This window comes from Salvia miltiorrhiza, chromosome 1 (assembly GCF_028751815.1).
Source record: "Salvia miltiorrhiza cultivar Shanhuang (shh) chromosome 1, IMPLAD_Smil_shh, whole genome shotgun sequence".
Classification (NCBI taxonomy): Eukaryota; Viridiplantae; Streptophyta; class Magnoliopsida; order Lamiales; family Lamiaceae; genus Salvia; species Salvia miltiorrhiza.
Genome location: NC_080387.1, coordinates 8,322,088 through 8,341,070, shown reverse-complemented (window position 1 = coordinate 8,341,070; position 18,983 = coordinate 8,322,088). Strand labels below are relative to the sequence as shown.

The 18,983-nt window shown below is 40.9% G+C and overlaps 2 protein-coding genes across 2 annotated transcripts; one reads left to right on the top strand and one right to left on the bottom strand.

Annotated features, from left to right (window-relative positions):
- Positions 1 to 895: 895 nt before the first annotated feature.
- Positions 896 to 5,848, bottom strand: LOC131006491 (GPN-loop GTPase 3). Its single transcript, XM_057933642.1, has 10 exons — positions 5,328 to 5,848; positions 3,723 to 3,980; positions 3,447 to 3,555; positions 3,276 to 3,357; positions 3,022 to 3,107; positions 2,328 to 2,431; positions 2,114 to 2,244; positions 1,903 to 1,996; positions 1,415 to 1,470; positions 896 to 1,186 (listed from the first exon to the last, which is right to left on the bottom strand). The coding sequence occupies exons 2-10, from the start codon at positions 3,765 to 3,767 to the stop codon at positions 1,090 to 1,092; spliced, it is 804 nt and encodes a 267-aa protein (XP_057789625.1). The 5' UTR covers positions 3,768 to 3,980; positions 5,328 to 5,848; the 3' UTR covers positions 896 to 1,089.
- A 3,904-nt stretch (positions 5,849 to 9,752) lies between these two features.
- LOC131013931 (uncharacterized) lies at positions 9,753 to 11,351 on the top strand. The gene is made up of 3 exons (XM_057941895.1): positions 9,753 to 9,996; positions 10,574 to 10,998; positions 11,088 to 11,351. The coding sequence occupies exons 1-3, from the start codon at positions 9,753 to 9,755 to the stop codon at positions 11,349 to 11,351; spliced, it is 933 nt and encodes a 310-aa protein (XP_057797878.1).
- Positions 11,352 to 18,983: the final 7,632 nt, after the last annotated feature.

The following is an 18,983-nucleotide window of genomic DNA, read 5'->3' as shown; positions in this document are numbered from 1 at the left end:
CCCATGAAGCACATTCTCGGCAAAAATCAACACTAGAATTATTTGACATAGCGCAAATCTCTTAATATCTAAATTTGTGTCACATAAGGTGAGATGATGTGTTTCAACTGTCTTCTAAATTTAACCCGCGCAAGATGAAGGGGTGAATCAAACGGTGAAATCACAAAGGAAAGAAGATTTGCGCGAATCATTCACGGTGAAATATGTTCCATTTGTATTAGGTGGTCCAAGACAGGTAATGAACACTTAGAATATCATCTTTTGCGAATTTGTGTCCCAGCCGATTATTTTGGTCAAGCTCTTCATTGATGAATTACGTCCCATTAGCACCCGTGAAATCTTCAATTTACCTAAATGCCCATATGTTTTGTTCAATCTCATGCAAGAGACGACAGATTAGAGTAGGATTTGGTAATGGAGGATTTGAGGAGATGAACCCTAATTTTATTTCAAAAAACATGCACAAGAAATGACTTCGTTTCTATTGGAAATACGACTACATCGTTTTAGTAATTTTTTGCGTATCCATGTCGACAAAATTCGGCCTCCACGTGTGTTCGATATTTCCCAGAAATGCGCTTAAAAAATTGGAAAAAAATTGATAATTGATGGTTTTAAATCAAAAGTTTAAAAATTGTGGAAAAAAAACAAAAAATGACCAAAGTTCATGAATTTATAGACAATTAACCTTATATATTAAGAAATGAGTAATTATCCCGTGGCACAAAAACGAACATTTTTCTTGTTTAATCTCTTTCTTTTTACCAAATGAAGTGGTTTTAGTCAGCAACTATGGCAAATTTTCACTGGTGGGTTTGGCTAGAGATCAAGAGAAGCATGGAAATCTGACGACACAAAGCCTGCACTTCCATCCTTTTATGTCCAAAAGAAACAATTACTTCATAAAGAAAGTTATATCAAATACTCCACATGCACCATGACCACCATTATCCAATACCAAGTCAAAAATGCAGTTTGTTTTCTTGCATTCAGGTGTTATCAAGATTACAACCATTAGAGTCTACGATTGACAAAACGAATGCAAACCCTGGCAATTGCATTGCTTTTTGACGAGTTCAAAAATCTCATTCAGTCGTCATCTTCTGGGTCAAAATCCTTAATCTTCACATCTGCATCTTCCCCATACTGAATAGACATGTCAATTTGCGACAGAATGTACTGAATGCTGCATTAACCAAATGTACTATTAGTTCTATAACTACATCTCAAAGAAATTTGCTTTTATAAGATAATATTATTCATTTCATAAGCTAAACTACAGAACAATGCAGACCATCGTCAGAATTCTACTTAGACACAAGAGATTAAAGTGAAACCATAAAGAAAAGTAGAAAATGTTTTGCAACACCTTACTAAGTAATTGTGCCCCAAGATGCATAATGAGATGTTATACCTGCTCTCTTTTCTCAGATCAAGAGGAAAAAAGCTCACCATGCTGTACTGGTCCACCTGAGGCCAAAGATTTTTGAATCACTTAAAAACGTCCATGCAAATGGCTAAAAAGTAAAAACAACGGCAAATACTTACTTAGGGGCATCTGCATCACTTTATAAACAGGTAAAATGACAGATATTATATACAACCGATTCTTAGGGAATGTTAGAAATGCCGTTCAACAGAAGATGAATTTAACACCCATAGGAAATCAGAAGTTACTGTGGCAGTTTAGATTGTTTAGATTCTTTCTTTTCTTCTTTCTCTTTTGATGCTAAGACAAACCGATACATATCATTAAGAAGATGCATCAAGTAGAAACCAGAAGCATTCTCCTCCCATAGATAGGTTCCATATAGTATAGTAACACTTCTATTCTGAGAAGCAAGCTTGGCATCATACATACAATTTCTTTACTGTGAATAAAATCATAATATCTAAACATACCAGTTCAATCAAACTCTTATTAAGTTTCCCAAACTGTGGAGCCATGCGCTGATTCAACTCAGCCAATAGTGTCTGAGGTTCTGGATTTAAGTAACTAAGAGAGCAAAACAAGTGGTGTCAGATCAAAAATATATTAACCCAAGATAAATGGCAGAACAAGCCCCCCAGTCAGGAAGACAAAACAGATTTATTTAAAGTATGCAGCACTGACTTCTCAATGTCCCTCTTGTTTCTCACAAGGTCCATTTTGGAGAGAATATTAACATGAGGCAGCTCCAGTTGAACCATGGCAGAAAGTGAAGCCATACAACCACTTATGAACTTGGTGACATCTGTTATAAACTAATACAAAATACAAGATAGAATTTCAGTGAAAATACAGATGAAATGGAAAAGACATGCAAATAAAATACATGTGCAAGTACCTGTGAATCAAGTAAGTACACAACACAGACATTGAAGTTTTTACGCTTTAAATGCTCCACAAAGTTCTTAAGCACAGGTACATGGGAGAAGAGTTCTATCTGGCCTAAATGATAAAAGAAATTGAGGCATCAGAATCTCAGCTCCAGAAGATAAATAAAATGCACATGGTTGGTGATTGTCAGAGTAAAAAATTTAGATATCAGTTGGATAATAAAGTTTTTGTGCCTCTTCAGGGGGGGTAGAGAATAAAGACAATTCAACTGTGCAAAAAACTGAAGATTTAAATGATAAGGCCCTGCAATGGGTGACAACCATGTATGTCATCAAAGTCATCACTAATTTGGAAGGGAAGTGCAATCCAACTAAAGTTTATCATGTGAGAAGATATACAAGAATGAACACCAAGGAAAAAGGTATCTAGAGCAGATCATCAATATTTTAGAAGTAAACACTAAGGAAAGCTCTGCAGAGAAAGACACTTTATGACAAGGGACTCGGAGTTCATGCCTTATCTTGGATGAGCAACAAAAAAATCTCAGCAATTACACTGATTGGCGACGCATTTAACACGAAGAGAGAGTGACGGAATGGTGGCTATAATGTCATATGATATCATAGGATACTCATGACAATTAACAGCGTAATTTATGTTCTTGAACATACAGGAAAGATATCAGAAAACAGTCGCGATACCTGGGCAGTCAAAAACTAAATAATCATCGTCCAAATAATTATCCAACTCTTCTGTCAGCCACTCATCCAGATTTTCTTCCAGGTGCATGTGGTTGTTAAGGCTGTACAAAGTCTAATACAGCATAAAGAAAGACTGACGTACCATCAAACTCATAATCACAGTTTCACTCTGGTAAAAGACACAACTAAACTGAGACAGCACTAAATCATTAATTAACAATATATAGAATGGAATCATATATTGTGAAGGATACTCCATGCAGTAGATAAGGCCACCATTTGGCCCCAATCCAAGCTCCTCCATGACATCCTCCAGAGAAATGAGTTCCCTAATATCTGAAAACAAGTGTCCAGATTAAGGTCATGCAAATTGGAACATGTCTCAATAACAACAATAAATAAACCAAAAATTTGCAGGAACTCACCCATTGCTACAGGATAGTTGAAATTCTCAGCAGCAGGATCTAAGTTTACAATATTGATTGATCGGCCAATAGTTTCACAATGTTGGTACAAGCTAGAACAGTAGGTAGACTGCAACAACCAGGTAGAGTGCATCTTAGTAGTGAGTATCACTCATCATAGTAACAAGAAATCGTACAAAGAATGAATCTAAATTGCCACCACCATCTGACGAATATATATGCCAAATACTCAAATATGGTGAACATATAAGATACTGTACAATATTTGTTAATAACCTTTCCACTGCCAGCAGGTCCAATGACTAGTTGTGCGAAACCCATGATACTTTCCTATTTGTTTTTCTGCTATGTATCTTGCAGGGCGTTCTCTGTTAGGTGGAAATGGAGATACGGAGAAAATCAAAGGCTTGGAAGACTCCAAGAACTGCAACCAAAGCGTAACTAGCGAACCAAACAGCAGCCGCAAACAATAAGCTCAGTGCATCAGTGAGGCCCATAAAGTAATGTCACCAAATGAAAGCATTATTATACCACCTTGAATTGCCAATCACACCACAAAAAAGGACAAAAAAAGAAAAGAAAATTAGATTAGGACCAAAAAACAATTCAAATTGTTCCCATTCATAAAACATGAGCAATCAATAAGGCGTACATCCAATCTTAAGGACATTGCAGAAACATGATCAAAACAATATGCCTTTGTGTCTCTTTCATAATTTCAAAAACAACTTAAATAATAAAATCTTCCATTCAGAGTACTACAATAATAACACAAAGAGAAACTATAGTACAATAGATCAAACCAGCATCCTTTTTCTTTCCTTAGAACTATCTTTTACGTTGTAACTTCAACTCCAACAAATATAAAAATAGACCACCCAACCCCTCACCCCCCACCCCACCCCACGACCCCCCCCCCCCCAAAAAAAAAAAAAATTATTTTTTATTTTTTGTTAAATTTTTCTCCCCACCCCCTCAACCTCAACCCCACCCACCCCTCCCTCCCTCTAAAAAATTATTTTTTATTTTTTAAAAAAGTTTTCTCCACACCCCCACTAAAAAATTAGTAGCATTATCCTTGATTCTTGAAAATGGAATGTATGTGAAATACATGCAGCAGCAGAAGATAGTAAAAAAGGCAACAAAATTTTCTCAAACTCAGTAGCCAATCTACAACTGTAGCAGACTAGCAGATGAATATAGTCATCCTCCTCTATTGGCAATTTGGCATATTCTGATCATACTTCACAGACACACACACAATAATGGAAATCATGACAAGAAATGAAGGATGAAATCACCTGCTACAAGGCAGAGTCATCTGCTGATTACTCAATGAAGCAGACAACATTTTCTCAAAGAGAAAGGGAAATAATTTCTCAGAACTCCAAACTATTGCAAAAAAATGGATGCAGACAAAACAAGAAGCTCCCAACTCTTCAAGAAAATAAAACAGAACAAAACAAAATGGATTTGATATTAAAGGATTGGTTTAGTCTTTCATAGAGTTCAAGAATCAAGTTCTCTCCCTTGAGAAACAGAGGAAGACAAAGTTGGAGATGGTGAAGGGAAGTAGCTGCGACTGCAACTGGTACATTTTGAGAATTCATCCACGCTCAAATCAGCATACTTCTCATCAACAAAGCAGTTTTCAGCATTCAACCAAATAAGCTAACCAAAGCAACACAAACTGGATTTGGGAATGCATTTTTTGAGTAAATTATTGGGTAAAACTTCAATTAGCTCCTTATCTGCTTCCTTTATGAAAATTCAATTTGGGGCATTTTGGCAGAAGCTTCTAAATATCCAGAATTAAATTAATTCAGAGTAGGTGAGCTTTTTGTTTAAGGAAGGACAGCTTAGCGGTGCTGGAGGGTTTACCTTGAGGAGTGCAGGAGCAGCTTCGCGGCGCGGCGGCGGCGTGCGGCGGAGAGCGTAGGAACTCCCGGCGCGGCGGCGTGCGGCGGAGAGCAGCGAATTCCAGAGAGCGCGACAACAATCAGCAGCGAGGCGACACCAATTGGCGGCGGAGGCGAGCAGCGGCGGCGGAGGAATTGAGGTGTGCGTGAAGCGGCTGCGACGCTGCGTGCAGATCCAATTTTCAAATTCAGACGAGAATTGAGATTTGAGAGTTTGAGACCATGGGCTTTTTTGATCTTTTTTGGGCTTTTTTAAGTTTGGTAATGGATATTATTGGGTATATGGGTCTGATAAGATTCATGGGTAATTAACCTACCCAAAACCATTTTATTTATCACTTAATGGTCCGGTCCGGTGTGGATCTAATAAGCAATGGATCGGTTCTGGTTTCGGAACCGTAACAATTTTAATGGTTCTGGTCCAGGTAAAACCCGTCCATTGACATCGCTAGGCACGAGTATTAAGGAGAGTTAAATTAAATGTAAAAGTAGTAGGGACCACAAATTAGTGCTTTATTTAATGTTATTTTATGTGATTTTATCTTTATTAGATCTACTTTTAAACACTACAATTAATTAAAGGAAAACACGGCTGTACAGAGGGAAAAAAAAGGCGGCAGAATTTGGGGTCCAAACTTAATCATTTCATTCCATAAAATTTGAAAACACCACAATGTACGTCCATCTACAGCTATATAAACAAAGCTATTGTTTGCTCACCATTTTTACATGATCAAGTGACCAGAAGAAAATCCAAGAAAAGAGGATGAGAAGAAAAGATTTAACAACAGAGGAGAGGTCTTCTATGCTTCAATTCCTTCTTCTTGAAAGCAAAAATGGAAAGCCACCAAGAGGGAAGATGAAAGCTATGGAGGAAAAATTCCACGTCAGCCGGCGGACTGTTTCGCGCATTTGGGCTGAGGCAAAACAACAACAAAATCAAGGGCATGCCATAAACTCATCAAGTAAGAAGATAGCAAGACCAAGGAGAAAAAGAGTTGAAATAGACCTAGAACTAATTGCAAGTTTAGATTTAACAAAGAGGTCCACCATAAGGAGACTAGCTAGTGGTAAGGATGGCAACGGGCCGGATCTGGACCGGATCTCATCAATACCAGATCCAGATCCATTTTTGTTTATCAGATCCAGATCCGTGGATCTGAAAATTTTGGATCCAGATCCAGATCCGTTAGATCCGCGGGTCCGCGAGTCCAGATCCATGGATCTACTGTTTTTAAATTAAATTAAAAAAAATCATAAAATCAATATCTAATTTCCATCATGAAAAATATTGCACAAAATACATTCATGCAATACAAATTCTTTGCAAAGTAATTCTAATTTGTCTGTTATTTTTAATTTTTAATATATCTAATATTATTAATAAAATAAATATACAAAATAAATAATATAATTATATAAAACGGATCCACGGGTCGGATTTGGGTCGGATCCGAATCTCAAATTTCAAGATCCAGATCCAGATCCGTTTTAAAAAATGAGATCCAGATCCAGATCCAGATCCGCGGGTCCAAAAAAATGAGATCCAGATCCGTAAAAATGGATCTGGATCCACGGATCTGGATCGGGTCCAAGATCCATTGCCATCCCTAGCTATTGGCATAAATTGCAGCAAGAGCACCGTAGGTCGGTGGATAGATCAAGGTCTGATCAAAGCTCACACGAGTGCACTAAGACCTGACCTTACAGCCCAAAATAAGCTGTTAAGGTTGAGGTTTTGCTTAGATGCAATAGAGATTGGCAGGCTGTCACATAACTTGAGGTTCAAGAGCATGCAAAACATTGTACACGTAGATGAGAAATGGTTTTACTTAACCAAGAGTTCTCACAGGTTCTATTTAACACCAACAGAGGCTGAACCACATAGAACATGCAAGAACAAGAACTTCATAAAAAAGGTGATGTTCATATCTGTAGTGTGCCGGCCACTGTTTGCTGAAGATGGGAGCATTTTATTTGATGGGAATATAGGCATATTCCCATTTACAGAGATGGTGGCAGCAAAAAGATCAAGTAAGAACAGGGTGGCTGGAACTCTAGAGCAAAAGCCCATAGAAAGTGTGAGCAAACCAATTATGAGAGACTTTTTCATCAACAAGGTAATGCCTATATGCATCATTTATATGGCAGATTGAAAAGTTATAAGACCTGACCATTTGCATGCTTACTTTTTTACAACACATATTGTGCCTGCCATCATAACCAAGTGGCCTTCTTTTGCAAGCAAAGATGTGTTTATTCAACAAGATAATGCAAGACCACATATTTGCAATGATGACTTGGAGTTTAGAGAGGCTGCCACACGTGATGGTTTCAATATCAACATTGTGAATCAACCTCCAAACTCACCCGATACCAATATCAATGACCTTGGGTTTTTTAGGGCCATTCAAAGCCTACAAACTGAAATTGCATGCAGTGATGTTGATGATTTAGTAAATGCAGTGCATAAAGCTTATGAAGACCTAGATCCAATGTCTTTAAATTGTGTTTTCTTAAGCTTATAGAATTGCATGTTGGAGATCATGAAGGTGAAAGGCAATAACTGTTACAAGCTGCCACATATGAAGAAAGGTTCATTGATGAGACAAGATTTGCTTCCAACAAGTTTGGAAGTCCCCCATGAACTTGTCACACAAAGCATGAAGTATTTGAAAGAGAAAGGTGCAGAGGAAGGACTAGAAGAGCTAATGGATAGATTAGGCATTAATGAAGCAAATATGGATGGCATTGAAGAACTTTTCAATGCCATGATGTTGCTTGATTAAAGCTATCATCTAGAAGGGTTTTGTGCAGTTTTTGTAAATGCCTACATGAAGGTATAGTGCAGTTTAGAATCTGTAGTAGGAAACATGTTTTTGTGCAGTTTTTGTAAATGCCTACATGAAGATATAGTGCAGTTTAGAATCTGTAGTAGGGCACATGTTTTTGTGCAGTTTTTGTAAATGCCTACATGAAGATATAGTGCATTAATGAATGTGGCAGCCAACTACACACCCCAAGATTAAGGTGGCAGCCAACTACACAACCCCAAGATTAAGGTGGTAGCCAACTACACAACCCACAATTAATGCCAGCACACCAAGATAGCAAGAACAACCACCAAACATGAAGATGGCAGCCAACTACACACCTCACAATTAAGATGGCAGCCAACTACACACCCCACAATTAAGATGACAGCCAACTACACATCACAACGTAAGCACACGAACACACAAAGCACAGACAACACATTTAACCATCATAGAGTATAATTAGAGCATGTTTATATCATTTCAGAACCAATTGACAACCAACAAACCCTAGTGCTCTTGCATGCAGCCACCAAGAATTGGGATTTGTAGTTGGTGAATTATAATCGAACGTATACAGATTTAATCGGTGATTTGTTGTCGAATTACAAATTATACCTAGTGTTGTTTGGAAAATCGAGAGAGAGAGAGAAAAACAAAGTTGAGAGCACGAAAGTCTGATTGCTATAGTATTGCAAGTGAAGATATCGTAGTTTACAAAGTGCGTATGCATGACTATTTATAGATTACAAGCTAAGGGCAAAATAGTAAATTCATTGCTAAAACATGCACCCCGTGTGGTTGAGGATATAATAGTAAATTTGCCCTTAGTCAGGAGATTTCTCCGCTCTTTTGGTGATTTCTCTGGCGAAAGCCATTCCTCTGGCGGGGGGGGGTGACTTCTCTGACAGAGGCCATTTCTCTAATGAAGACCGTTCCTCTGACAAGGCCCGTTCCTCTGACCAAGATCGTTTCTCTGACGGCATCCGTTCCTCTGGCGAGGTCCGTTTCCCTGATAAAGGTCATTCCACTGCTTTGCATATATTACTCCTCATCAGCTACTCCCCCCTCTGGTCTGACTAGTTCGCTCTGGATCAGAGTAATCTAATCAGAGTGTTCGCCCGCGTGGTTGACGTCATCCACATTAAATGCCCGTCCCTTCACAGTATGCTTTTCCGTACTTCGAGGTTATTTTTTAATCCTCGCGTCCTTTCGCCTCCCCGTAAAAATCCTTGACCGTCGATTATTTTACCATTGCCACGTGTCGCTCATCCCGCTAGTTAGTGATTGCCCGCGTATGTTATACTTAGGCGGTTCAAATCCTTACTGTTCATTTTCTCCATTTTTATTCCGCATAATTTCCTCTCGATTTCCGACGATCTTCCTCCTGCTCCGGCGATTACCTTGCGACCTTTCCGCTCCAGTCCTTTCCGTCGACCCTAAAGAGTATTTGACTTAGGTAAATTGCATACCCTCCTCCCCCGATACTTGTATTTAGTGTAGAGTATTTTTGAAATTGTTGGTGCTCTGATTGAGCGTGAAAACCCTAAGATTTTTAAGTTTTTCCGATCATGGCCTCTACCTCCGGCGCCCAACCTGCCTTCTCCCCTTCTCCTTCTCCCTCTCCCTCTCCTCAGGCTACTCCGCCTTCTTCTCCTCCCCAGGACCCCTCGGTTGCTCCCCTTTCTGTCGAGCCCGCCACTCCCCGGGATTCTCCGGCTGCCTCTGAATCTCCTCCCCCTACCCCCAGGACTCCCAAAACTATTCCTGCCTCCCGGTTAGGTTTTGCGGAGATGGAACAGATGTTTGAGAAATGTAGACGTCCGGAGGGCTTAACCTTCGAGCCTTATTCCAAGGCCTCCGAGCCTTTCACCAAACTACACATGAATAAAATCCCCCTCTTCTGAGCTCAAATAGAAGCTGGTTTAAGGCTTCCCCCCCTGCTCTCCTAGTGGATGTTTGCAACCATTTCCACGTTCCCTTCTTCCAGGTGGCCCCTTCTGCTCTTCGGAGGCTGTTTGCCTTCCACATCCTTTGCACAGCCCACGGTGTCCAAGACACCACCAAACTATTCCTCCAGACCTAAACCCTTAGATGGTAGGGCAACCCCTTGTATAGTTTTGCTGCCCGTAAGACCTATCCCACCTCCTTCCTTAATTCCCTCAATTCCCATGATAAGGGCTTTATGTCCTTTTATTGTTTTGTAAAAACTAATAGGGGCACCTGGCGCCAGTATGGTGCCCACGAACTGCAGTGGCATGAATCTCGGACTAGTTATAAGCCCCCCGCTCAGGGAAAACCCAACAATTTTGACTTAGGGATAATAAGCTCCCTTAATATTATGAATAGAGAGGATCCCTTCCCTTGTAAAGAGATAGCTGAGAATAATCAGGCGGAGCTGGCAGAGAGTCCGCCATTCCTGTGGTGGACGTTGATGACGACGTTCCCATCTCTGCCTTGGTCCGGGACATCCCGACTCCCGCTTCCCGTCAAGTCCAACAGAAGAGGAAGGCCGCCGTGCAGGCCCTTGCAGAGAAACGACGCAAGAAGGGCCCTAGCAAGGCCGACAGACTCGTAGACCCAGAGGTTGGGTCAGCAGGTGGAGCGGAGGCTGCCTCCGTGGATGCTGAGGGGAGTGAGGTTCCGGCCCTGCCCGCAGGGGAATCAGGGGCTTCTGGCTCCAGGCCAATCTCGTCCCTAAAGGGGCGAGACTTCGTCCGCACTTTGCTTTCCCATATCCATCCTAAAGATAGGGAGACCACAGGAAAATCGAAACGGGCGATATTGGCTAACCAGCTCAGCCAATTGGCTCTTCAGGTACCCTGCATTTTTACCTTGTTTAAATGATTTTATTACTAACCTTTCGATTTCTCTGCTCTGACACTTTTCCCTTCGTTTTTCTACAGCTGGAGTCCCGTGTGGGCGAGGCCATCCAGTGCATCGATGACTACGATGCACTGGAGAAGGACCTGGAGAAAGAGAAGGAGCGGACGGCAAGTCGCGATGAAGAGGTCGCGGGCATGGTGGAGCAATACAGCAAGGCCGAGGCAGATGTGGCTGAGCTGAAGGCAAAACTTGCCCAGGCTGAGGTGGAGAAGGCCTCTCTGGCCTCTGAACTGGAGAGGGCCAAGAAAGAGGGGTATGAGATAATATCGTCCGATTCCGGATGAGGTATCTGGAGGAGCACCGGGAATCCTGGTGCAACTGGAAGGCAGCTTGCGAGGGTGCCCAGAATCGGGGCTATGTGATGGGGGCCAGGGACCAGCGCCTGGAGTTCTTCCTCTCTCCCCAGGGCCAACAATTCCTGGGTATGATGTTAGAGGGTACTTTGGCGGCCTTTCAGCGGACTCCGGACTATCTTGAGGGCTTCTCCCAAATCTTCGCCCACGTGATAAAAGAAATATCTGTGAAGACGACGGAGTTATTGGGAGCATCAGCGGAGCAAGCCGATGCCCTGGACATGGGAGCTCTGAAGGATCACATCAAGGATGAAGATTTGAACAGGTTGCTGGGCATCACTGCCGAGTCCCCGGAGAAGCCAGGGTGGTGGTATCCGGTCCTGGAGAAGGCCCTTCCCCAATTCGCCTTTGGGGTCTGCTCTGAACCGGCGCCCACTGCCCCTGTATACTGGCCTTCCTTCTGCGCTTCCCTGACGAAATTCGTGAATCAACTAAGGGGCCAGACTGGTGTTGGTCCTCTGGGGTTCTCGCAGTTTGGCCTGGAGCCCCCTCTGCCCTCTAAGGAATCTAAGAACCACAAGGGGTCAAACACATGGAGAGTAAGTACCAAGTTATACGATTATTCGTAAATCGAGGTTTTGTGCCCATAGAATAAATTCTCACATATTGGAGAAACCTACTCATCTTTTCACAAAAGGCTTATCGCAAATGGTCATTGAAAGATGGGAATGCGATTGATGCCACCCACTTAGGAAACTTTAAGTATAAGTGGGAGAAGTGTTAGGTGATTGGTAAATAGACGCATTGTATACTAAAAGTTTGCTTTAGTATAAGTGGGAGATTGTTGGATTTGTATACTGAAAGCAAGAACGTTTTATGCTTGTATACAATGTTTCCTAAGTTCACTATTTTAATCTCCTATCTGATTGTGTTCATGATTGCATATGTATGTTCTCTATCTCTATATAAGTAGATTATATGGTGTGTTGTAGATCACAGAAGACCATATAATTGGAATAACCTTAAGAGATATAATATGATCACAACCGAAATAACTCTAGGACAAGTTATTGGTTTAGGCTGCGGTATAGATGGAAGTAGTTTGTCTTGACTACTTGTCTATACTGGTACGTCATAACGTATTGATAGGACCATAATGAGATGTATTCTTCTATCTGACTTAAGTGAAGAATCAAGATCTCTGTGACTTAATAAAATCTTAATACTAATAAGATTTCAGATATATATGTTAATTCGTGTATCACTTTGATTTACTATGAGTGAGAGTTATATAGTAACTTGAGTACTCTGTATCTTGGGTGATAGCGGTTAATATATGTTATTTGATTATTTGTATTAGTACCCGTATCCGATATAGGATAATGACATCCCCTTAAGGAGCTCAATAAGGTTTATTGCGCTAAACCCTGCAGGTTGATTAAGTTCAGACGCAATAATAAGGTTTGAGTGGTACTGCTTAAGGATTACAAAGAGATTAATTAATTTAAGCTGTCAGAGCTGTAATTAATTAGTGGATGTCGGATATTTTAAATACGGGGATTTAATAAGTCTAAATACAAGCCCCGACTCATCACCGGCAATAAAGGGGTAAGTCAATATTGGTTCTCTAGTGGAATGAACTAATATTTATAAATTAATTATGGTTTGGGCTGACCATGGATAATTAATTTATTTGTGGCCCATCTTTATTCCTTGTATCTGGTCCCTGGACTGGCCCAAAGTCTCCTAGCCCTAGAAGGAGTAGAAATCATTCCCTACACCTAATCTGCGCCCCTTACACGTATTTAATTATTTAAATACAGCTGTCAGCTCTCAGGAAAATACACTGATAAAATATTAGGGTTTTTGGAGAGCTGTGGGGCGCAGGAAACGTGAGGAGCATTATTTCTCTCTTGGGACTTTCATAGTTCGTTGTCCATCCAACGGTGAAAGCTGAGCGGGATACAGTTCAGAAGATTTGAGCTGGAGTCAGATTTTCGCAGGAAATCAAGTTCTGGCAGTTTCGGGAGAACGGCCATAACTTCCTCCACAGAACTCCGATTCAGGCGAAACAGGCGGCCACGGAAATCTCTCTCGAAGACAAAGAAGTCGTATTTCTGGGCAAAATACGATTTGAGGACGTTTGAGGCTACAAACGAAGGCTTGAAGCTGACTGGTCTGTTCAGCTGCGAGTTTGACGAATTCTTCTGAATTCTTCAGGTATTTCTGAACTCCAACGTGCAGCACTTAAATTCATAGGAGCATGTTAGGGATTAATTGTTGTATGATAAATTAATAATAATCCAAGAAACGATCATCGGGCAATTAGAGTATTAATTCAGTTTAATATTCCTTCAATTGGTATCAGAGCCCAGGATTATTTTCTTGGCTCTATTATTAATTTATGTACGATTAATAATATGCGTTGTTTTTATTGCTGCTATTCTTCGTGGTCTGTTGATTCGTGGGGTACGTCGTTTTGACATTGTAATCGTTTTTCGCCACGAGAAAATCCATGGTTAGATTAGAATTTCAATTGTTTTGTTTTTCAATTGTAATCTATAATTGTGGAAAACGAGACGAAGGCGACGACGATCAGACCGGAATAACGGAGGACGGATTGGAGTTAAGATCCACGGAGGTAAGTTTGCGCTAGAAGGCGGCGTGCGCCGCAGGCGCGTCGGGCAGCGCTATCGCGCGTGCCTGTGCGCTTCTGTGCGCGCGCCTAGGGCTGCTGAAACTCACCAGGTGCCGTGTGAGAGACGGGACAGACCAGGGCGAAGCGGGGGCTGTGCACGCCGAGGGTCGCGCTTGCGCGCGCTGTGTGCTGCGCACCCGGTCGGACGATGCTTGGCCGCCGCTGTTGTCGTCCCTGGTGCGTGCCGTGTGTTGCTGCCGAGGCGGGGCGAAGCTGGGTGAGGCGGGGCGAGACAGGACGAGGCGGTGTGCAGGGGCTACGCGCGCCGAGGGCTGCGTGCGTGCGCGTCGTGCGCTGCGCGCCCGGTCAGGCGCTGTGCGGTCGCTGTTGCTGACCTGCTGCCTGTGCGCGAGGACTGCCGAGGCTGCCGAGCCGAGCCAAGCTGCTGCTGCTCGCGCCGGGGCTGCTGCTGCCGTGCTGACCCGGCTGCTGTCGAGGCAAGGAGGCGGCGGCGCCTAGGGTTCCCAAACCCTAGGTGGCGCATCTCAAACCCTAGGGGGCCCAAACCCTAATTCCCTACATGGACTTGATGGAGATGTTCGGGCCGAGTTTTACTTTTGTTTACAAAATGTAATAGTTTAGTGTTGGGATTCCACGAATGGGTCACGAAGAACTTTATTCTTTTAATTCTGTTCTTTGCATGTCGTGGTGTTAATCCTTTGATGCTCTTTACCTGCTGTCTTTGTCTTTGCTTGTTAATATGTGTTTATTGACTGCGCTTAGACAAGCATGCTAGGTTTATCATTTTCTTAAGCATGTTTTAGAATTCTGCGAGCATGTTTTACATGTTGCGTTCTAGATGAGCATGTTTAGGATTATGTGTTGAGCATGATCAAACCTTTTGAAAGAAAAAGACTAAGCTGTATTAATAATTTTATAGATGATTAAAAATTATTTAGATTTCCACAAGCGGTCTCTAGACAAAGTGATTGGCGATGTGAGTAAACGTCCACATGAACGTGGCTTACTTCATATTTGATTTCACAAGTTTGTTAAGTTGAGATTTCTATTAAAAATATTTAAATCCATTTAAGTAGTGGGAGTTATGCGGTAAACGTCCACACGAACGTGGCTTACTCGTATGATTTTCATAAGTACTTTAGAGGATGGATTTTAAATAAGATAACTAAGAAATTAAATTGAATGCGGCATGGTCCTAGTGAGTATGTCAAATTTCGAGAATTTAATTATCAAGGTTAAATTGTGGTCATTACTTAATAATTTTTATTCTTAAAATTATGTAGACCTCCACATGCGGTCTCAAGACAAAGTGATTGAGAATATGAGTAAACGTCCACACGAACGTGGCTTACTTCATATTTGATTTCACAAGTTTGTTAAGTTGAGATTTCTATTAAAAATATTTAAATCCATTTAAGTAGTGGGAGTTATGCGGTAAACGTCCACACGAACGTGGCTTACTCGTATGATTTTCATAAGTACTTTAGAGGATGGATTTTAAATAAGATAACCAAGAGATTAAATTGAAAGCGGTATGGTCCTAGTGAGTATGCTAATTTCGAGAATTTAATTATCAAGGTTAAATTGTGGTCATTGCTTAGATATCATTTCAAGTACAATGTACAACTCCCCAAAGGAGTCCCTTCTTGAAAATGATATGGTCTAGTTAAGGTGCCAACTATTAATTTCCTTTGTCAAAAGGTTAAGTTGACATGGATGGAAATTAAATGACTAGGTAAATAGTCTGGTTGAGGGGTTCATGTGTAAAGGTCCACACGAACGTGGCTTACTCGTGAGATTCCTTGGGCAGTTGGAGGTTTCATTAATATTGTTTTATCAAAAGGTTACAATATTATTGTTACGAATTATGTGTTTATTTTGTTTACTTTCAGATATGTCTATGTCTCTTACTATTTATTTATTCTTGCACAAAGTCTTTTAACCGGTCCACATATATAAAATGGAAACGCAGTTTTGGATTTTTATCTTTATCACAAACTAAACATAATTTTTTGTGTTGCCTACTACTCCACGTTCTTATGGTCCGAACAATGAATCGACTGATGAGAAAAAGGAATTACATAAAAGGTGGCATAAGACGAATAATGTGGCTATATGCTATATTATGAGTATAATGTCACAAACCTTGTAGCTTCAACATCAGGGCATGGACGATGCTATTGGCATCATGCTGAATCTCAAGAAAGTGTTCGGAGAGTCGGACTGAGCTGCTCATTTAAATTTGATAAGAGTAATCTTGTTATTTTTATGAGTGAGCACAGCTCAGTGCATGAGCATGTCATGCAAATTTTGACGGACTTGACTTGCTCAGTAGGAGTATCGACGGTGAGGCAAAAGTCGATATTATCCCGAACTCTCTTCCCAAGTCTTTAATTAAGAACTTCCGCCTCAATGCTGTTATGAGCAAGAAAGATAATACTTCTTTTGAGTTGTTGAATGCTCTAGTTACGGCTAAGGAAGTTGTGGGAAAGAAATGTGCAAACACTTGTTATTGCCAAAGGAGAGCCATCTTCTTCGTCGAATGACGGGAAGAAGAAGGGTCCAAGGGGCAAGAAAGACAAGGGAATTAGTGGGAGTAGTGGTGTGATAAGATTGAGTATTGGAGATTTTTTCTTTCAATACTCAAGGCAAAGGGTTAAGGTACTTCACATGCTATAGTAACTGAGACATATAAGCTCATTTTCTACTCAGTTGTGAGTAGTGGATAACGAGAGAAACTGATAATGATTGTTACACCTTGCATGGCTTTTTATAAGCTGACAAGGAAGCTGAGAAGTGATGAGATGATTGTCTTCGTAGGCAACGTGACTAGAGTCGCAGTTGTTGCAATTGAAGACTTGTCTTTAAGTCCTAAAGACATAGTTTAGTTTCTTAGAGTTCCTTATCATGTTTCAAAATTTTTGAATAGATGGATCACATGTCATTTTTGATAGTAGTATTTCTATCATAAGAAATGACAAAGTAGTCTATTCTGGTATTTTTGAACATCTCTCTTCATACTATAACTTGTCTACAAAATACCTTTATATTGCATTTACATCATCGAACAAAAGAAAGAGAAAAGTTAAGGCTAATCTCTCATGAGGATCTTACACATATATTGATACCCTAGATTAGGTCACATCTATCTTAACAGGATCCAAAGGCTCGTGTCTAAATAGTACATTGGATTCAATCCAGGTTGTACCATTTGGAACCTGCGAATCCTGTATAGAGGAAAAGATGGGGACCGGGTCATTCATGGCAAAGGGGATAAATGGTCAATAATGTGTTAGGAATGATCTTTTCTGATTCATTGTCAGTGTTTGGGATTCCAACCCAGTTTACTACACCGTGTAATCCCTATATAAGATGGTGTGGTGGAGAGAAGAAATAGGTCACTCTTGGAAAAATATGTCCGATGATGAGTTATGCATCTTTGCAATTAGACATAAAGAATCAGAAGGTGGTTATTAGCAATGACACACGATTCTTAGAAGTGGACTATGGAAATAATCACTAATCCAAGTCAGATAGTGTGCTTCAAGAAATTGAAGACATTAGACAGGCAATTCCATCACCCAAGCCAAGTGTGCAAGAGTTTTGTATCACAAGACACTGCACGCACTGTTGACACACATGTGCCACCACAAATCCATTGTAGTGGGAGGGTTGTGGAACAACCCGATCGATTTATGTTCCTGGGAAGATCTTTGGATTCAGTCCCTGGTAGTGAATATAAGAGAATCGACCCAAATATCTACTTGGAATTAGTGGGAGACGAGAATGTAGATTCTTGGCACGCCTCAATGGAGCAATCCATTAAGAATATGGGTGTATACTAGAAAATCTTGCTACCAGGAGGCAGTAAAGCCTTAGGTTGTAAGTGAGTATACAAGATAATGACAGGCCTGAATGAGCAAGGTCGTAGCTTTCGAAGCTAGACTGGTGGCGAAAGGTTATGCCCAGTGTAAGAGTATAGGTTATGATGATATTTTCGCTAGTGCCATGCTCAGAACATTCAGATCATTTTACCCATAGCAGCTCACTTAAACCATCGAGGTCTGGCAAATGGATGTCATATATATTACCTTGAAAAAGGTAAGGACAGCCATGTGCAACAACCTGAAGGTTACGTGAGGGAGGGAGAGAAGCATCTCGTGTCAATCGCTCTCGTGTCATCGGTGATGTGGTTTATCTTGCATTTTATGTAGATAATATCCTCCTAATTGACGACAATATGGAGCTATTGTCAAGACATAAAGTAATGGTTATCCGAACAGTCTCAGATGAAAGACTAAGGAGGTACAATATACATCATTGTGATCAAGGTTATAAGGGATCACTAGAAAAGGATGTTGGGCTTATCTCGAGTGTCTTACATTGATACTGTGAATGCTCGTTTTAGTATGAATACCGCCAAGAAAGGATTGCTACCTTTTAGATATGGCGTTCCTTTATCTAAAGACTATGTCTTAAGATGCCTGTTGAGGTTGAGGAAATGAAGGCAGTATTCTACGTTTCCGCAGTAGATAGCTTCATGTATGGATTACTATGTACGAGATCTTATATTTGCTATGCAGTTAGCATGGTTGTAAGATATCAGTATAGTCCTAGTTAAGAACACTGAACTGTGGTAAATTATATTCTCAAGTCCATGACTAGAGAATAAGGATAATTTACCAGTTAGACAGTTTAGTTCTTTTTTGGATTATACGATTTCGGATTTCCAGGGTGATCGGAACAAAGAATAATTACCTCGAGCTATGTGTTTTCCTTGGAGGGTAAAACCTTTTGGTTTGACCACTACCTCCAGGATCTAAGGGTGATTCCTAGTTTGCGTGAGAGCATCACCTTCGTGAAACCTCAAGTGTAGTTGCAAACTCTAAGGAATCTAAGAACCACAAGGGGTCAAACACATGGAGAGTAAGTACCAAGTTATACGATTATTCGTAAATCGAGGT

Excerpts from the sequence above, each read along its gene's own strand:
- LOC131013931 (XM_057941895.1), top strand. The coding sequence starts at position 9,753 with ATGGCCTCTACCTCCGGCGCCCAACCTGCCTTCTCCCCTTCTCCTTCT. Across the intron at positions 9,997-10,573 it reads GGAACAGATGTTTGAGAAAT|GCGGAGCTGGCAGAGAGTCC; the intron begins GTAGACGTCCGG and ends GAGAATAATCAG. Across the intron at positions 10,999-11,087 it reads TCAGCCAATTGGCTCTTCAG|CTGGAGTCCCGTGTGGGCGA; the intron begins GTACCCTGCATT and ends GTTTTTCTACAG.
- LOC131006491 (XM_057933642.1), bottom strand. The coding sequence starts at position 3,767 with ATGGGTTTCGCACAACTAGTCATTGGACCTGCTGGCAGTGGAAAG. Across the intron at positions 3,108-3,275 it reads GGCCTTATCTACTGCATGGA|GCACCTGGAAGAAAATCTGG; the intron begins GTATCCTTCACA and ends TAACAACCACAT. Across the intron at positions 2,245-2,327 it reads TGTACTTACTTGATTCACAG|TTTATAACAGATGTCACCAA; the intron begins GTACTTGCACAT and ends ATTTTGTATTAG.